At 42.7% G+C, this 18141-nt stretch overlaps 1 protein-coding gene across 7 annotated transcripts in view; it reads left to right on the top strand.

Annotated features, from left to right (window-relative positions):
• The window catches only part of WDFY3 (WD repeat and FYVE domain containing 3), a 171601-nt gene extending 160977 nt beyond the window's left edge, over positions 1-10624 (top strand). For all 7 annotated transcript variants that reach the window (XM_061440880.1, XM_061480382.1, XM_061440888.1 and 4 more), the window contains 7 exons: positions 45-224; positions 1325-1507; positions 2364-2460; positions 3535-3864; positions 5495-5606; positions 5934-6131; positions 6922-10624. In XM_061440880.1, the coding sequence (XP_061296864.1) occupies positions 45-224; positions 1325-1507; positions 2364-2460; positions 3535-3864; positions 5495-5606; positions 5934-6131; positions 6922-7042 (1221 nt within the window). In that variant the 3' untranslated portion in view covers positions 7043-10624. The remainder of the gene's footprint in view (positions 1-44; positions 225-1324; positions 1508-2363; positions 2461-3534; positions 3865-5494; positions 5607-5933; positions 6132-6921) is intronic.
• The last annotated feature ends 7517 nt before the right edge of the window (positions 10625-18141 follow it).

The following is an 18141-nucleotide window of genomic DNA, read 5'->3' on the forward strand; positions in this document are numbered from 1 at the left end:
TCTCTCCTGATTGCACCTTGTTCCTCTCTTTTTGCATTTTGCAGGCATTACTGGGTCATACTGACACTGTCACATGCTTAACAGCATCACTAGCTTATCACATAATTGTGAGTGGATCTCGGGATCGCACCTGCATCATCTGGGATTTGAATAAACTCTCTTTTCTAACACAGCTTCGAGGTCACAAGGCTCCAGTTTCAGCACTGTGTATAAATGAATTAACGGTAAGAACCAAATACCGTTCACTGATGTGCAGTGGAAACAGTAGCAAGAGTCAGAAGCTGTTAAAACAAAGAAAAACAAACTAGGCTCTTCTGTTAGCTTGCAAAACTTGTATAACTCATCTATAAGTCAATTAGCTGGTTTAGGGAATAATTAGCATCTTTTGGCAAGAGACCCATGTGGGTTTATTCCATGCAGAGTAGTTTGAGCTTGGAAGGGCTTCTTAACAGAGCTAGCAGAAGTATAGCTAGTGTAGCGTTCAAAGTGCATTGTCAAACCTGCCACAGGAGCTAAGAAAATATTTTGATATGTGAACTTGGTTGACTGCTGTTCTGTTACGCTTGATTTAAAGCAAGCAGAAGATGAAGTTGCAATGACATTTGTAGCAGAAACAGACATGTCCTCAAAGCTTGTCCCCTGGTGGTCCTATAAGTTACAGGTTGCCATTTCTCCAATTCCCATGCATGTCAAAGAATTTGCCTGAGTTGAAACTTTGTGTAGCTGTCCATCAGGGCTGGATGGAACATTTTGTAACTGTAGCAGATGTAGTGGTTGAAATAAAACGCAGCTGTAATGCAAGGAAGGCAATAGCAAGAGGCACAGTTTATTAGCTGCTAGTAGTCTGGCAGTTGGAGTGTTGCCAGTGCTTTAAACTGCAGTGCCTGTTTCCCCTGTATGCTAGTTTGGACCATCTCTTGCTCTCTTCCCAATAAGGAAGCAAATGAAATTTATGGTGGTACATGTTTGTCCCACCATCAGAAAGAGGAAAAAAAAGAGCAGAGTCAACACGAGCAGAGTCTGAAAACTGAGAAAAAAAAGTACTGAAAATATGCTGTTAGGGTTTTATGCTGTGAAAAGTGGCAGAATTTGTCTTCTCATTGTATGCTGTAAACACAACAAATAGATGGCTACTAAGTCTGTTTTTCTGTGTACAATTTTAAGAAAATGTATATCTTAAAGATTTGTTGAGGTGGCCAAACTCAGTTTGACAAATGCCAGTGTTGATACCTGAACTAGTTTTATAAGTGAACCTGTCTTACATTTTTGCTGAAGAAAACCTGAGACTTGTATTGAAATATGGAAGTGTTATTTGTCTTTTCAGGGTGATATTGTATCATGTGCTGGCACCTACATCCATGTATGGAGCATTAATGGCAGCCCTACTGCAAGTGTAAACACTTTCACTGGCCGAAGCCAGCAGATAATGTGTTGCTTTGTGTCAGAGATGAATGAGTGGGACACCCAGAATGTCATAGTAACGGGACATTCAGACGGGGTTGTCCGGGTAAGTACCAGGAATCACTGCTTGTAAAATTGAGTTTAAACCTTAGTAGTGGCAGTAGTTAGAGAAATCATGTCTATGCAACGCAGTGTCCTCACTGGTACCAAAAACAGTCCTCTGCCTGAACAATTAGTCCTGGAGGAAGGAGGAAGTCTAGGCTGGGTAGATGATGTAGACTGCTTTTGGTGCTGGAACCAGTTGTGGCATTTCTGCAGAAGGTGGTGCACTGTATCCTCTCCACAAGTTAGATGGACATTGAAGATTCATGGAAAACACTTTCAGTGAGCTGTAATCCTATGCAGTCTTTCAGTTTTCTTTCTCCTTGTCAATGCACCCGTGGCAAGCAGTATCCAGCAGCATACGTTTTCCTTCCTGCTCTGTTTTGGTTACCTTTTGGTCTCCACCTTTCATGCCTGGAGATTGTAGCTTCATTCACCATTTTTGTCCTACACACCTTGAGGCAATTCATCTTTCTGCCTAGAAAGAAAAAAGGAACTTACTGGCATTTCTGTTCACTGTGAGTTTAACCTGGTTTTCAGTACTTTGCTGTGTGCAGTTCTAGGTCTGCCTTAACCCAGAGTCTGTTTGTTGGATTGCTGAGTGGAATGGATTTTTTTGTTTTAACAGCTCAAGTTAAATAACAGCACAAGACTTGTTCACTTGTGATTCAGGCATAAATACAGATGTTCTCTTATAGTATCTAGCCCCAGAAAACAGGGCTTAGTATGAATATGTAACCTATCTCTTGTGCTGCCAGTGCAAATGCACGGTTCCAGTAAGACATCTTAACTCTAGAAGTAGCTCTGCAGAAAGTTAAGAGTCCAGTACGTGACAATTTACTTATTGCCTGTCCCTCCAGTTCTGGCGGATGGAGTTTTTGCAAGTACCAGAAACACCAGCTCCAGAGCCTGTAGAGATGCTGGAAATGCAAGAGGATTGTCAGGAAGCACAAATAGGTATGTCTCCCAACAAGTGTTCAGTATTTGTCTTTTATCTGATCTTTGCTATACGTAGGTAAAACCATGTGGTTATAAAGTGCAGAATGGACAATAAGGATTTTGTCTCAAAAGACAATAGACATCCAGTGGGCATAATAAATAGAGCATCTGAGTTCCTTTTTCACCACCTTGCTTATGGTAGTTTCTTACTGCTATGAATAAGAACAAATCATACCCATCATAGCTGATTTTTTTTCTGTGAAGTCTGAACTTTCTCTGTGTGGTTGTTTCTGCTATTGATGAACCCAATGGATGCTACCATTGTGCAAAAGCTAGACTGTTTTTCTTTATTTTTCAGTGGAATTACGGCATAACAGCAGAGTTAAAAAAATACTGATGGAACTGTATGCTGTTTAGACAGGAATGCTGGTCATATCATTTCCCCTGCTTGGAAGATTTTGATCTTTTGATAGGTGTTTCTTTTAGCCATCTTGTCTCCTTTTTTGCCCTCTTCATATAGAAGATATGATCTGGATTTGGGTCTGGATTATATTATATTTATTAGTGATTATTATATAAATACAGTTTTGGTGTTTCGGGGTTTTTTTCCAGTGTCATTAGGAATGTAAATACCTTTGGCAGTTGCTTTTTTGCATTATTAACAGATCTGTTATTAACAAATCTGCATCATGTTTCTCAGTCAACCAGGCTTCCAGCATAGATGACTGTGTCTACTTGTGTAAATCCTTCTGAAAGGCAGCAGGATTTGGTTGTGCTAACTTGAGCATTTTTGAAATCTTTGCTTATTCTATCTGCTCTATCATAGCCTACCATGGATGGACTATCATAGGAAACAGCTTCAGTTAAGGCATGCTGTTTTCTGACAGACTAGTGCAAAAAAGATGGATAGTGTGATTACTGGCAGGAGCTGAATCTCTGCAAAAGCTTTGAGATGCCTGTGTTGCACTTTCCCTCTAGTCATGCTATGGTGGTACCTGTTGGATTGTAGGTAATGTTGGAGCAGAATACAGAAACAGCTCAGGCTCTAAGCAGCCTTGCTAACAATGTCTTCTCCCTGCTGGGTGAATCCAGGACAGGAAGCCCATGAAGAGGACAGCAGTGACTCCGAGGCAGATGATACATGCATAGGCCAGGACGCGAAACCACAGGAGAGCCAGAGTCAACCAAGCAGCACCAGCCACAGGCCTAGGTCATCATCAAACAGAGCAGCAGCAGCATGGTCAGCAGACAGCGGCTCTGATGACTCCAGGCGTTGGTCAGATCAGCTCAGCTTGGATGAAAAAGATGGCTTTATCTTCGTGAATTATTCTGAGGGACAAGCAAGAATGCATCCCCATGCTCAGGTTAATCACCCACACACCAGCTATGCTGAAGCACGGCACTACAGCAAGCTTAAACCAGGTAAAAGAACTTCCTTTGTCTGATAAATGTACTGTCAGAACTGACCCGTAAGGAAGTTTGTGTCTGTGCAGCTTTGAGCAGGGTGGGCTGATAAATTCCAAAATGGTCAGTGAAAAGATAGTGTGCAAAGGTTGCATGTTGTTTAAGCTTTCCCTGAGAAGCTGTGGTCAGTTTACCCTGGCCAGCAGCTAAGCCACTCGCTCACCAGCTGTCATGGTTTAAACAAAGTCAGCCATAAATCACGCAGTCGCTCTCTCACTCCCCCCCCTTTTTGCCCTCCCCCTGCTCCTGGAGGGATGGGAAGGAGAATCAAAAGAATGCAACTCCCACAGGTTGAGATAAGAACAGTTTAGTAACTAAGGTATAACACAAATCACTACTGCTACCACCAATAATAACAATGATAAAGGAAATAACAAGGGAAGAGTGTACAACACCTCAGCACCAGCCAACCGATAACTCGCCCCACCCCACCTAACCTGACCAAGCACCGACCAATACCTCCTCCAACCCCACAGTGCCCTAGCCCTTCCGGGTAATTCTCAGTTACATACTGGGCATGACGTGCTGTGGTACGGAATACCTCTTTGGCTAGCTTGGGTCAGGTGTCCTGTCTCTGCTTCCTCCTGGCTTCCCCTCCTCCCTGGCAGATCATGAGGCTCAGAAAGTCCTTGGTCAGACCAAACATTTCAGCAGTAACTGAAACATCAGTGTTATCAGCGCCGTTCCCAGGCTGAAAGTCAAAACACAGTGCTGCACCAGCTACCAAGAAGGAGAAAAAATGACTGCTACTGCTGAACCCAGGACACTAGCACAACCCCCTGGAGCAGGATGAGGGTCAGAATAGAAAGGCCAAAAGCAGGGGAACTCAAAAGTTGAGATAAGGATAGTCTAATAAGCAAAAGACAAAGTGAGTGATGCAAAGGGAGTCACTCACCACCTCCCACAAGCAGAATGATCACCAGCCATTCTCTGAGCAAATGGCTGTCTCTCCCAAGGGCCCCTCTGATCGGTTTTATTGCTGGGCATGATGTTATATGGTGTGGAATATCCCTTTGGTCAGTTTGAGGCAGCTGCCCAGCTTTTGTCCTTCCCAATTTATTGCACACCTCCAAACCCGTCACAGGAGGTGAGAGGCAGAGCAGAGTAGGGGAAAAAGAGAAACCCTTGACACTGTACAAGTACTGCTGAACAACAGCCAGAACATTGGTATGTCACCAGAACTGTTTTAGTCACCTACCCAAACACAGCATCATATGAGGTTTTATGAAGAAAATCAGTGACAGTTGGAAATCTGAGTCCTTACTTTAAAAAGAAAATAAAATAATTAAAATAAAAAGTGAAGCTCTATCCCAGTCATGCCGGACGTTGGTACAGGGCACTTTGTCACCATTCTCTGCAGCACCCAACTGAACTTGGAGAAAGCAGGAGTTCTGTGCATTGTTTTGTATCCTCTTCTTACATGCACTGGGGAGCAGTTGAAAATACGTTTTCCCTGAGTGAAACTTGAGTCACAGAGAGTTTTATTTCCTTTTTACAAAATCACACGCACAGGTGTGTTGGGGGAGAAGGGAACAAAAAAGAACAATCAAATTTGCTTTTTCCTTTCCTACTTCCCGCTCATTTCTAGGATACAGATGGGAGCGTCAGTTGGTGTTTAGAAGCAAGCTAACTATGCACACAGCATTTGATCGCAAAGACAACGCACATCCAGCAGAAATCACTGCACTGGGCATCTCTAAGTAAGTAGCTCACAAGCAATTGCTTGAAACACTTTTTCTCATTGCTGTCAGCGAGAAGCAGTGCAAACCAAACAGAACTTTGTGCTGCTTCTGCTTAGGGCAGTCTTGTTCAAGGACTGGATAAAGAAAAATACTAAAATAGACTTATCCAGCTGTATTTTGTTACACAGTGTGGTTATAGCTCCGTCTCTCACTCAGGCCAGGCTAATTTGCACATTAGTTACTATGCCAGTAGTTTAACATATTACATAGGTAAAATTGGTCATTGGTGTCTACGTGTTACTGTGCCAGATTCATTGCAGGAATGCTTTTGTTTTTTTCTCGTAGGGATCACAGCAGAATTCTGATTGGGGATGGTCGAGGTAGAGTGTTCAGCTGGTCTGTGAGTGATCAGCCTGGCCGGTCTGCAGCGGATCACTGGGTGAAGGACGAGGGGGGAGACAGCTGCTCGGGCTGCTCAGTCCGCTTTTCACTCACTGAGAGGCGTCACCACTGCAGAAACTGTGGACAACTCTTCTGCCAGAAGTAAGCCAGCTAACAGTTGTCTTTGGGCTCTTTTCTGTACAGAATGTCGGGCTGGGTTAAGCTGTTGCACACCACAGAATTCTGCCAAAAGACTGAGGTTTCCTTAACCAAAATTGAACTGATACTGAAAAAATCAAACTCCCATGGAGGAATTTTGAAAGGTAGACTGAGTGAGCAAGATAGGTATCAGGAGAGAATGTAATCTGGTAATCTGCTTGCAGCTTTGAAAAGCTCCCTATTGTTCTTCTGGGAAATACTAGACAAAAGAACTTAGCAAAGAAAAAGAAAAAAAAACAAACAGAAACCCCAAGCAAACCCCCAAAACCAACCAAATATAAAAGCCCCACAAACCGAACAAGCCTCTTTTACAGCAACTAGTAAACATGTGCTCAGGACTGTCAGGATGCTGATTTAGGAGCCAGTAGCATACAGCATCAGACAGGGAAAATGTTTGACAGGGAGGATGTATATGAGCTCCCCTTACACAGGAACTGAGGTGGGAGTCCACCAGGTCAGAGATGGCATCTCTTATCTGTGGCTGTACTTTGAGTCTGCACTGGTGACAACAACTGTTTTTAAGCTACCTCTCATGCAGTCATTGTGTGGATTCTGTGGTGATCATATAACTTAAATTCTTCTTCTGCCACACGGTGTTGCATTTCTTTGTCAAGATAAGTGTGGACAGTTTTCTGGTATGTGAAGTCATGGTGATAATTTCCACACCTCAATAAAAAATAACGAGGCTGGGAGAGGACCTGTGTTCACAGCCATGTTTGGTTTTCCTCTGCAGGTGCAGTAGGTTTCAATCTGAAATCAAGCGTCTGAAGATTTCATCCCCAGTCCGAGTCTGCCAGAACTGCTTCTACAACCTGCAGCATGAGAGGGGTTCAGAGGAGGGGCCCAGAAACTGATGGGGTCCTGGCAAGCAGGGACTCCATCCAGCCCCACAGTCACTCCAAGAACTAGTGAGAGTATTGTGCAGTGATCAGAAGGGATTAGAATACTGTCTGTTTACACTTAAGTTTATACTGAGTTTTAAGCACTATAAGTAAAAAGGGATCATTGAGTTGATCTGTGTTGACAGAAGTTAAATGAAGCTAATGGCATAATTAAGTGAAGAGCAAGGCCCAGGAAGACATTGCTAATAACCACAATAGAACTGTCAACCCCTAAACCCATGTTGACGTGGCTATTGAGAAAATCCTCACTAATCCTAAACACCCATTCTTGTCTTGTTTTTGTAGAGCTAGTCATCTTAATTGGGGGGAGGGGAAGGCTTTTTAGAAGATAGTTGTAAATCTGCCTTCTTCGCAAGCAGCTGTGTATATTGTAAATAGGTATAACGGCCTTTTTATCTAAATATGAACTTAACTGCCTGTTACATGGGACTTCAGATTAACCACTATACTTTGTGTGGCATCTTTATCTCATCAATTTAAATATGAATGTTAAAAAAAAAAAGATTCTAAGGCGTTATGCGTATTTCTGTTAAAAATCCAGTCTGTGCATGTTTGTTCTTTCAGTTGCCCACAGTATCTGAAGTGAGGCTGTTCATAGAATTACATGGATTTTTTTCAAAAGAAAACATTTTTGAGAATAGGACTTGGAGTATTTTATTCTAGCTGTAAGATAACCAGGAACTAAATTGTACACTTGTGTTGCATTTTATACCAAACTATTTACCACCTCAGTGTTGTTCATATTTAATAAGGCCTCTTTTATACATATGTCAGAGCTGCAGTTTTGTTAATTACTCAATGTTCATTAGTAGCTGATTCATGCAGTGCAAGAACCAGCTTTTATCTTTAGTCAAGAGCAGTTGGCTTGCATATAGGTACAGAATGAATTCCTTGTTGCATAAACTTTTAACCGCTGTTGTTCTGTAGCTTGTTTGCAAAAAAACTTCTGGAACAATAGACATTGCTCTAAAACAGGGTGATATTAGTCATGTCAGAAATGCTCCTAAGAGCTATCTTTGTGTTTCAGCACATGGCATCAACTTGAGGACAGCAGTAGATTTCCATTATAGTTTTTAAGTTCAAATATGAATTTAATTGCAGTATTTTTTTACTACTCTGTCATTTATTTTGCACTACATATGGGATGAAGTAGAGACGCTGATATCCACTGGGATTGGAACACGTGCATCAGATGGGCCCATGGACTTAATTTCTGAATGAGGTCTTGCCAGTGGGTTTTTGGTTGGGGGTGGGAGGGAGGGGAGGGCAGGGGACAGGCTGATGTTTGGTTTGGTTTTGTTTTTTTAATGTATGTGTATATATTTTGTAAATGGGTGACAAACGGATCTAGGTATATTCATAATGATTCTTTTAAATAGCGGTAAGGATGTGACTCAAACCAACAGAAGATAGGTGGTCCTGCTTTTGGTCTGCTAGTACTTCAGTGAGCGTCTTCACTCAAAATGAGATAATCCTTCACTTGGGATGATTTGGGCAGACTCTGGTCCTGAGATGATTGGAAACATCACTGTTGTTGGAATTGCACCATCAAATATGCCAGACCCTCTGTGGTGGTGTGACCCCTTTCAGAAGGTCCTTGGCACTGCAGGAGCACATCTGTCTTCTCTTGATTTGAGCCTTTAGCAGTTAATCCTGACCACTTAACTATTTACCCTGGTATCACATGTTTATGCACTGAAGGTTAAATATGTATTTTGATACATGTTTGTTTATTATGTATGTGCTGGTCTGTAAAATGAGATATATTCCTGTTTTGGTATGTATACTAGGTCCCCAAATGAACAGAAAGGCTTTTCTAGAGCCCTTGCACACTGTTGAGTAAATGCAGGTTTGTTGAGATTAGCTGACCCAAATAGATCCAAAGAGTGATGATCAAGTAGCCATGCTGCGTGGCTACTCTGACAGACTTGTCCCTAGAAACAGGAAGGAAGTCCTCAGTAAGCGTGTGCGGAGCACTGGAATTCCTGTGTTCAGCTGTTCTCTCTAACGTTGCCTTCACCCTTCCCAAAATGATGCGAAACCAGCATAGTTCAGAAGACAGGCTAGTGGCCTTAACGTTTTCAGTTTGAAGAAAAGGCTGTTTTAACAACTCTGAAATGCCTTTGAGTCCACAGAGTTTTCTTCCCCTTGCCTCCAGATTTCAACCCAAAATTTAGGGAAGTCTTCTTTTTCTACAGACTAGAACTTGTACAGCCACATAATCAAATCCTGATAAAAACTAGGTTTATTACAGTAACACTGATAAAATTTAAACACTAAAGCAAACAGTTGGCATATAGCACTAATGGGGGTCATAAAGGTAGTGGGCCATTAGTGAAGAGGTAGTTGGCTGTGTTCAGCTACATAAGCACATTGTAGGGGTGTTGTTCAATGCTTTTGCTGTTTGGCAGCATACTAAAAACACCAAGGTCACTATCTTTTACAAGTTCAGTAGTGAGGAGGTGAGTCCCAGTTTACCCTTTGGAAATAAATCACCACAGCCCTCTTGACTTAATTCTTCCAAGGCGCTGTCCCAAATCCCATGTTCTTGCTTGTAGGAGGTGGAGGGGAAAAAACACACCTGCTCTTATTTCCTCTGGCAGCTGGTGCTGTGGGCAACTGTTTTGTTCACTTGGGAGTGGGTTTTTTTCCATTTCTTTCAAGCTTCTAATGCAAATACTTGCTTTGTTTTCCATGTAAAAATCTGTTGAACAAAAATATACTCATGTACACTAACATTAGTAGACTGTATTCTCTGCAAGTACCTCACGTCTTCTCCTGCCTTGTTCTTTGTAGTATACTTATTCATGTACTCTTAACATTCGTATGTAGTGTGCAACTGTAATGTCATGCTTATGAGAGGGGGTTGGCTGCCTCCAGCCCACATTCATCAATAGCAAAACACTTTAGATAAGTTATTTTGCACTTTCTTATGTATAAAATTGGTAGAAACTTATATTTGCTTTGTATCATTTTAAAGACTCCTTTTGTTTCAGTAAATGAACTGTGTATAAAATACTTATGCAGTTAAAACTGTTTTTAGAAAGTATTTTTAATTTCAGCAAGTTTGGTTACTTGTTGCATGACTATTAACACAGCTGACTTTTTGTGTCAGTGCAATGTATATTTTTTTTGTCCTGTTATTAACTTGTAAGCCCTAGTTAAATGGCCATTTATTTGTACAGCATCAGGAGTAAATTGAAGATAACTGGCTAAGACTGGAGTGTGGAATTTTGTACTATATTGCAGAATCCAATATTTGTTTTTTGGTGGTTACGTAAAAGGCCTGACGATTTACTATCTAGTGTGCAATCTGTGATATCTGAATGTTCATTGTATATTTGTCTCCAATGCAAAAAGGTAGAGTAACACAATTACAACAATACATGATTAAATGCAATAGTTCAGGTACTGAAGTATTTTTTTCATTTCAAATAAATACCTGCTATTTACCACCAAAAAGCTGTTTTGCATTTGTTGGAAGGACAACATTTGCAGCTGAATAAACATTTTTAACATAGGAGTGGTAACTAATGAGTTACATGTTTCTGTATTGTCATGAGGAGTAAATTTCTATACCTTGCTATACGGTTTTGCTTTCTGAACCCGAGTACAGTCATCCACAATGATGCAGTTTGAAATCATGTGTCTTTGTTTATTCTGTTTTGCTTTATATGTGTCATTGCAGAGTGTGAGGCCTGCAGAATTTGGCAGTGTGTAGAAGAATAGGCTGTACTGATATAGAGAAAGCACACAGAAAATTATATAAGTGGTGCTGGTAAGGACTGTGGAAGAGGAGGAAGTATCAAAATCCAGTTTAAATCATCTTCCCCTAGGAGAGAATGACTACTAGAGCAGAACTTGACCGTATCTCGTGAGAAACAGCCTAAGATCCCCAAATGCTGAAATATTTTTTGTTAAATCCATTTTTGTACCCTTTCTAAGCTGTTAATGCTAAAGAATGTGGGTTTTCATGTTGGCAGTTAATTACATGCCAACCATGGTGGCTAACAGTTCTCTAACTGAAAAGCAGGCTCTGATGAAGATGGGCCTACCACGTTCTTGGCTGATGAGCACCTGGGTTGCTACTGCATTCTTGGTATTTGACAAGTAAGTGATTTCATTGGTTGTAAAACAAAAGGAATTTCTACCAATGAACTTAACTGTAATGCTTACTGCATTTAACATGAACTTCTTCCATGAAGGAAGTGTTTTTAGTTCAGTGTGCTCTCAAGCAGTAGGGACAGAAGGAATTTTCGTGGCCTTCCTAAGTCATATCTTGGTTCTATAGCATTGGTAATATCCACTTCTCATAGGTTCAAGTGTGAGAAGTGAGCTTTCCGTATTTTAAATCTTTTTACGTGCTAAAAGAAATGTTTTCTCTTTAACAGGGAATTCCCTGTTGTGTTAGAGGGGAATTACTGTACTTCAGAGCATACCTGCAGACGCTTGACATTTGACACATGCTGCAGCCCAGCCTACTGTTCTGCTGTCGTGGGCCAGGTCATGAATGAACTTCATCAAAGATTTTTGCGCCACTAAGCCATGCTGGCGCAGAGTGTAGGGTCTGGCATCACTACCCACTCTTTGCCGGGGAGAGATGTACTCCTAACAGTAGCTCCAGGCTGCTCTATGCAGATGGATTGTTCAGTATGCAGTACTTCAACCTCATTTTTTCATGGGCAAAAAAAAGGAGTTAGCCACTTTCTTTGATCTGTGCCATGTGAAGTTAGCTAAATTGTGCTTTAACTTGGTGCAGCATTCAGAATGATGCGAAGAGCTTGCAGTTAAATGTCGTGTCCTGCCTGGAGAGTGCACTGCAGCGCCTTGCCTCCGCAGCTTGTGAGTCTGATAGAGGGCATCATTCAGCTTTGGGAAGGTGAGCTAGCCCTATGGTATGGTTCTGTGGCCCTCATGCACCCTCAGCCACCCAAGTGTGCACGTGCTCTTCTCCACTTTGCCAGCCTTGGCATGTCCAGAAACTCTCTTCCACAGGTTTCTGAGAAGCCTGCCTTGATGAAACAAACAAAACCCAATTGGCTTTTGAGTTTTCCAAGCTGTTTGTGGAGCCAGAGGCGGAGTGACGGGCAGGCAGGGCTGTGCCACTGCATCTGGCTTCCCCCAGGCATGGTGGAGAGTGGAGGTGCCAGGAGCCAGCATGGAGAAGCAGTGGGGGCTGCAGTGCTGACAGACCTTCTGATTCGGAAAGTGCAGTCCCGTCCCTGCCTGGAGGGGAATGACCGAGAAGTGTAATGACTGTGTTAAGTAAAGGATAAAACCAGGCTGCTGAGAGCCAGCGGTAGCTCAAATCCAGCCAGTGCTTGAGGTGCTGGGCTTCAGCTGTCCCACCAGCACCTTCCCCAGAGGAGACTGCTCCTTCCCCACCTTTGGTGCCACTGCAGCCTGTGCTGCCTGTGCTGTGTTGCTGGGCAGAGTCGCAGAGAGGTTAAAGCACTGCTGAGCTGAGCAGGAGCAAAGATGACCTCTGGGCAAGATTATGTTACAAATACAAACACTGATGTATGGTCTGTGTGTGTGTGTGCAAGCTGCTTGCCCAATAACAGTGATGAAAACGCTGTATAATCAGCCACAACCCCCGGCCTGTGCAGGTAGGCTGTGAGGGTTGTTGGCACAAGCTGCCCTCAGCTCTGGGAAAGCTTCCAGTCTTCCTGAGAGGGGGCAGCTTCTGTGAGTGCCACACGTGAGGGCAAGGACTGCTTTCCTCAAAGCTTGGCTGCCCTCCCAAGGCCACCCTGATGAAGCTGGGCAGGGAACCACCATAGAGCTGCTGGGGCTGAGTTGCCCTCCTCCTCTCCTGCAGGACGCTCATTAAGGGACAAATGCTCTGATTGCAGAGTAATCTGGGAGCCATTTCCCAACTCCTGTGCAAGGGCAGGCCTGAGGAAAGGGCAAAGCTGTCCAGCAGGTTTCCCCAACACACTACTCAAGCCCTTAAAATTCACCTACCTGAGCAGCACTTACTATATGTGTACCACCAAGGGATATATGCATAGATCTAAGAGCCAATCAGCCCCAAACCAAGCTGAGAAGTGTATTGTCAACAAAGGATAACAACAATAGCCTCACTTTAGTCCTAAAAGGAAGGTCTGGGGTTCAGCTGTAGGTAACTGCTAGGACATTAAGGCTGCTCCTTCCAAGGGATAGAGAGTAAAAGTAGGTTTGAATTCAGGTGTAAAAGCACTAGTAATTAAAAATAACAGTGAGGGATACTTCTGTGGATGAGTTAAAACCCTTGGCTATTTTCTCCCTATCATTTCTTCTAGGATAACTGAAAAGTCTTGAATCCATGCAGAAGTCAAAATGTATTCTTTTATTGAGGAGGCACAATTTGTTTCTTTCCACTGTGTCACAGGATGGCACCATTCACCATGACAACTACCCAGGGTGCTTTCCTGCTTCATAAAAAAAAAAACAAAAAACTTTTTTAAGGCTGACTTTTTAAGAGGGATTTCTGATGTCTTGGTATTGTAATATATGAAAATATAAGAGACAAAAATAGCAAGTTTGAACATGTCGCCCTGAAGCAGCAAAGCTCATGGATGCTGACAGAGCACAGAGATAAAAGATGCTTTGCACTGGTTATCACTGACTGAATGTTCTTGTTGGCAAAGCCTTTGTTATCAGAAACTTTCTATGACAGTCACAGCACAGCTTGAGAAGCACAAACTCTTCTGGAAGTTCACAGTGCAGTGGAAGAAGAAAAATCCATTGGTAGTGACACAAGTCAAGAAGCCAATTCTTTATTAAAAGATCCTTTAAGTGTTCTTTCCAGTACGGACTTACTTGCTCCACTGTGGCTTTGAGTTGATGAAGATGAACAAACATTAATAAGAAAGAGACAAATTGGACACCTCTATACAATTAAGTAGATGAATTATAGATATTGATTACACCAAACATAAACATCAAACCACAAGAATTATACACAGTCCTAAGGCTAACTATGTAACAAATGTATGCAATTGCACTTAAGTCTGTAGAAAGTTGACACATGCTGCTGCCCAAGCACTCCATATCCTGGGTCACGAAGACACCCACTGGGTATTCTCTGCACTGAGAACAGCAGCTTCGGAGCCAATACCCAGAGTGTTACTATGCCATACATTTAGCTTGTTGTGAAAGTGACCAAATGGGACCAGCAGTGCCCAACTGAATTTATTCAAGAAAAAAATGATATTAAACCAGTTTTACTGGTATCTGCTGTTTTGTGCTTTTCCCTTAGCTAGAAACCCCAATGCCTTTGACCACAGTACACCCACCTGGGACAGAAAAGGTGATCTGATGCCCTGACCCTGTGGAAGCATCCTTTCTGCACCCACAGCCCACCCTGCTGCAGTGCCTGTACCTAGAGAGATACCACTCTTCAGGCAAGAAAATACTCTTACCAGATCCAGTGGAGTTCAGAATCCATCCCTGAAAGGTAGGAAAAGGGGCAAACACTCGTTACGGTTTGCTCAGTAGGTCACCCTTAGTGTTCAGTCTGTAATAAAAAGTGCCATTCCTTTTGTGAAAACAACAGTTGCAAGAGCAAGACAGGGACCTAGAGTGGAAACTGAGAGTCTGGTTTGTTTCATTCAAGTGCAAGAGACCTCTAATGATCCTTCAGTAAAAACCCTCTCTGATAGGCAGCTGCTGCTGTTAGGATGTTTTGCTCTTCGCCCTCAAAAAAGTTGAAAGGAGCTCTCTGCTAGGCAAGAGAACTATACTGGTCCCTGGGGTGTAAAGCTAGTTAGTTGCAGAGCTGCTATCGGCAGCAGGAGGCTTATTGACTAGCTAGAAGAAAACCCTGTCAATATTGTTATTCACTTAAGCTTAGAGCAAAATGGCTCATATCTTAGTTTTATTTATGAGCTGATTTATTCATGAAATTTCTTGGTACCTCCACAAAGTGCCTGTAAAATACTGGTGTTCAAATTCAGTACAGTCAGATGGTTCCACAGGTAAACTGCACTGCACGCTGAATTCTGTCATATCCTTTTTCAGGCACTGCCATTTCCATACTGGGAGACATCCCTTCACTGCAATAGGCAATGCTAAAGTTAGACCTGCTTTGAGCAGAAGGCAAAGCTAGATGATACCCACACGTCCTTTCCAATCCAAGTTTTTCTGCGATTGTATAAAGACAGTAATAGCAATCACCAATACATCTTTATCTAATCATAGAATCATAGAATGGTTATGACTGGAAAGGACCTTAAGATCATCTAGTTCCAACATCTTCTATTTTGCAAAGTTATGGATGGATCCTTCCTCTGAGAGGATAACTACTCTCTTAGAAGAAATAAAAGCCTCCAACCACTTTGTTCTCTTTGCAATCAGGCAACCAGATAGGGACAAAACAAAAAGCACCCCAAACCTTCGATGAAAGAAACAGCTCATTTCACATTAAATGTGGATCAATGTGTAGAAGCTGCTCTAACTGCTAGCTCATTGCTCAGAGCACCTGCTCTTCATTTGCAGTGTTTTTCACTAATGACATTTAATAACATGTCTCCAGCTTGGCAAGTATCCAGCAGCGCTCCAAAAAAAAATCAGTGCTTGTCACAAACACCCCCAGCACCCCTGCTATTTTCTGTCTGGATAGATGGCTATCCAGGGAACAGAAATGAACAGCATTTGGAATAGGACAGTGTCCATGGAGCTTGTCCAAAATCCCTTCAGCACCACTCAAGCCTGTCTAACACTTGACACCAAAGCCACTCCCACAGGAACTCCATCTCCAGAGCTTGACTCCAACCCTCCTCTGTTCTGGAGTAAGGTTGCTTTGTGCTGTGGTTAACCCTTTGCTACAAACTGTTGGACTCACTGTTTTAGCAGGCCACATCTTTGGCAGGAGAAAGGCTTTTCAGCTATGTTTTGCCATTTTTGCCACAAAAGGGTTGTGGCAGACTTTCCGCAGACCAAGAAAACCTGCTTTGGCTGGTAACTACTGAAAGTGCCCCTCTGCCTCAAGTAAGCAAGGTTGAGCCCAGCACTGTACCCAGCAAACATTCTGATCTCAGGTGAATCATAGAATGGTTTGGGTTGGAAGGGACCTTCAAAGGTCATCTAGTCCAACCCCTCTGCAATGAGCAGGGACATCTTCAACTAACCCCAGCCCTGGGGAAAAATCTGTGGAGAAAGGTGTTCAAGGCCAGGTTGGACAGAGCCTTGGGTGACATGATTTAGTGTGAAGTGTCCCTGCCCATGGCAGGGGGGCTGGAACTAGATGATCTTAATGTCCTTTCCAACCCCAATTATTCTGTGATTCTATGATTATTATAAACAGCAATGTTCTTGCTACAGAGGCCCAGTCAACAGCATCCAATTTACATATACCAGCTCACAAGCTCTTTGTACTTATAAACCAAACACACGCATTGTATACACCAAGTGATGTGACAAAACCAGCATACTCTCTAAACACTGCTACTTACTCCTGTGAGTACAACACTGCTCTGCTGGGTGCCCCTGGGCCTTCTGCCAGAGGCAAGGGAAAATACATGGAATGACTGCCTAGGCTGTATCCTGGGCTAAAATAAAAGGGCTGAAAGTAATGAAGACACTTATTTCACACTGGAAAACAAGAATCAGGCCAGGCCTCTCAAATATTTTTCCTTACTGCAAGGTTATTTCTATCAGGCCACTTCTCTTTCACTTTTTTGTTTTGTTGTTTTTTACAACTGTGCAGTTGGAAACATCCATAGATAGAATGAAAAATACTGGGACAAGCCTGAGAAGAGCTCATATTGCATTGCAACAGGGTGACTCGAAGGCCAGAGGAGCTGCATGCCTGATGTGGAGCAGAGGAAGGAGATCTGAATGAGGCACACTGAAGCAGATCTTCACTTGCTACCAACATATCACCTGCAGTCTGTGCCACAGCAGCAATACAAGCTGGCTGAGAAAGCTGCCCCTGCCATGTCTCACTGGACACAGACTCCCTCCAGAGAGGGAAGTAGAAACACTTCCTTTAAGTTTAAAACTACTTTCTAGTTTTTGAATATCTGACACATATTAGAAACAATACCCAAAACTTAGAAAAATTACCTTATGTTGTTATAATACTCTCCTTTCTCTAGCTTACTTGCTCTGAGCATTTTACAGCCTCCTGTATACCATGAAGAGACACAGGAGATCACGACTAACAGAAAGAACCTTCAGTGGAGGGCAAGAAATCCTCATATATTTATGAAATAATCTCTTCTTGCACATCCAAAGAACCATGATTACTAAATACTTTGAAATCAATTGGTTTTCTTGATGGGGAAAAAAAAAGATAAAAAACAAAAGTTCAAGTTAATGAGAGACTCTGGCTATCAAAAACGTGCAGCCTATTCCCTCCTCTGTGCTCCTGTCAAGCGCTGGCACACCAAAGAGAAGACAGTGCAAGGGGCTGCTGTGTGGTCCACAGAGACCATACAGGCTTTGGACCCAATGAAGAAACGTTCCCATCTGTGCAACAGCATGTGACTCCAGCCTGCTCCGTCTCCTTGGAGCCAGAGGATTGTGGATGATGATGATGAGAGTAATAAAGCCCTGCAAAGTAGCACTCAGAAAGTTCAGCTACACCAAATGCCACTGGCATCAGAACCTAAACACCTCTCCCTTATTTTTCACCCACTTCTGAAGCACAGGGGAGTTTTTGAGTGGCTGCACAACAGAGGAAGACAACAAACCTGATTTTTGTCTATCTAAGAACATTGTGCGTTTGTTCCCCCAAGTATTAATGTACAAAGAAGCCAGCATGTGGCTCAGACTCAGGCATACACAGCTACATGATAACGTAGGGTCCTGGGTAGTACAAGTAGGTATGAAACAATTGTGCACCTTCAGCCTTAGGTGAAAGCCCAGAGCCTCATCTATGCAAACAAAGTGATGTGCAGAGCTACTGGGACTAGACCCAAAGAAATAGCTGCCTCAATGCCAACTGGAATAAATAACCGCAGCAAAATGTGATCAGCCATAAGCAACAATGGGTCATTACGCACCATCAAAACCGTAGCATCTTCTATAACACTGGAAGCAGAAGAGATGGACAAGACACTGAG

This window comes from Pezoporus flaviventris, unplaced genomic scaffold (assembly GCF_033815535.1).
Source record: "Pezoporus flaviventris isolate CSIRO_AGI_PZ_B2104156 unplaced genomic scaffold, CSIRO_AGI_Pfla_v1 ptg000002l, whole genome shotgun sequence".
NCBI lineage: Eukaryota > Metazoa > Chordata > Aves > Psittaciformes > Psittacidae > Pezoporus > Pezoporus flaviventris.